A 1259-nucleotide genomic window follows, 5' to 3' on the forward strand; every position below is an offset into this window, starting at 1 on the left:
AAAGAACGAACGATTCGAAAGACTCGAGAGATGAACTAATCAATTCTAAAAAAAATAAAAAAATAAAAAGAACTAATCAATTCTCTTTCCGGCTCAGACTGCATTGGTTAAGTTCATGGGGCTGTCACGTGATGAACGAACGACTCAAACCCGAAGACTTGTCAGATAAGAGGTGAGGTGAGCTAATCATAGACTGAAGACCCAGGTAAACAATGAATTAATCTTTTCTGTTTCTTATAGCAGTTTTGTATTGTTTGTAGTGTGATCAACGTTTGCGTAAGTAGTAGACATGTTAGGGAAGTAACACGTAACATTTTAATTATATTTTGCTGAAATGAACGAAATGACTCGAAAAAAGATTCGTTCATTTTGCTGAACGAGACTCAAAGGTCCGAGTCTGTAAAATGATCCGAACTTCCCATCACTACTAGTGACTGAATATGATTCAAAGGAGCGACTCTACGCTCAATGCTGATGCTGAAAGCCTTCTCGCCGTTGACATGCCTCCCAGCTGGACTGAGACCTCCCTGCTCGGCTGACCTGCACTTCGCTTCAGCATCGCAGCAGCTCCGGTCCTGTTCCCCTGCCGCCATCCGGCGCTTCTAAAAGAGCTTCTAAAAGAGCAAATTGGTGTTGTTGCAAATGCCTTGCTGTTACTGCGGTTCGTGAAGGGCTCCCCTGCATGCCGATGACGGCCATGCGGAGTGCGTTTCCTGCTTGGGGAAACCCCATGTGGAAGCCCCTCTCACGGGAACTGATTGTTCTCATTGCAAGAACTTCAGTCTCACCTCTCTTAGCTCGTGGATCGCTTTCTTTTCAGAGAGCGGCTCCGCCCCTCGCGCCCTCCCGTTTTCTTCCTCCCAGGGACATGTGACCAGGTCTTTGGTCCTCTCGAAGGCAGTCGAGGAGCTGGGTTTGGAGTGGTCTCCACCAGAGGAGCCCTCTCGCAGCCGTCTGGACAAGTGGTTCCTGCCGGAGCGCCATCAGGCCCCTCATCAGCATTCCTCTCCATGTTTCCTGGAGGTCCATGAGGAGCTCACCAAATCATGGCGCGCTCCCTATTCCGCCCGCCTCCGTACTTCCACTTCATCCGCCCTCACCTCTATTGACAGCGCTGAAGAAAAGGGATACGAGAAGCTCGTATCTCTGAGATGGCCGCACATCTCTGCCTGCCCACGGCTATCAGATGGAAGGCAAAGGTCGCTCATCCATCCAAGCCTTGTAGGACCACTTCAGCACTCACTGGACGTGCCTACTCG

General features: G+C 49.9%; 1 protein-coding gene across 1 annotated transcript in view; it reads right to left on the reverse strand.

Moving 5' to 3' along the window:
• Positions 1–593, reverse strand: part of LOC107711411 (growth/differentiation factor 11-like) — a 4922-nt gene extending 4329 nt beyond the window's left edge. Inside the window, exon 1 of the mRNA XM_016516402.1 lies at positions 429–593. Coding sequence (XP_016371888.1) covers positions 429–593 — 165 coding nt within the window. The remainder of the gene's footprint in view (positions 1–428) is intronic.
• Positions 594–1259: the final 666 nt, after the last annotated feature.

The sequence above is a fragment of the Sinocyclocheilus rhinocerous genome, unplaced genomic scaffold, assembly GCF_001515625.1.
Source record: "Sinocyclocheilus rhinocerous isolate Xijiao unplaced genomic scaffold, SAMN03320098_v1.1 scaffold4404, whole genome shotgun sequence".
Lineage (NCBI taxonomy): Eukaryota > Metazoa > Chordata > Actinopteri > Cypriniformes > Cyprinidae > Sinocyclocheilus > Sinocyclocheilus rhinocerous.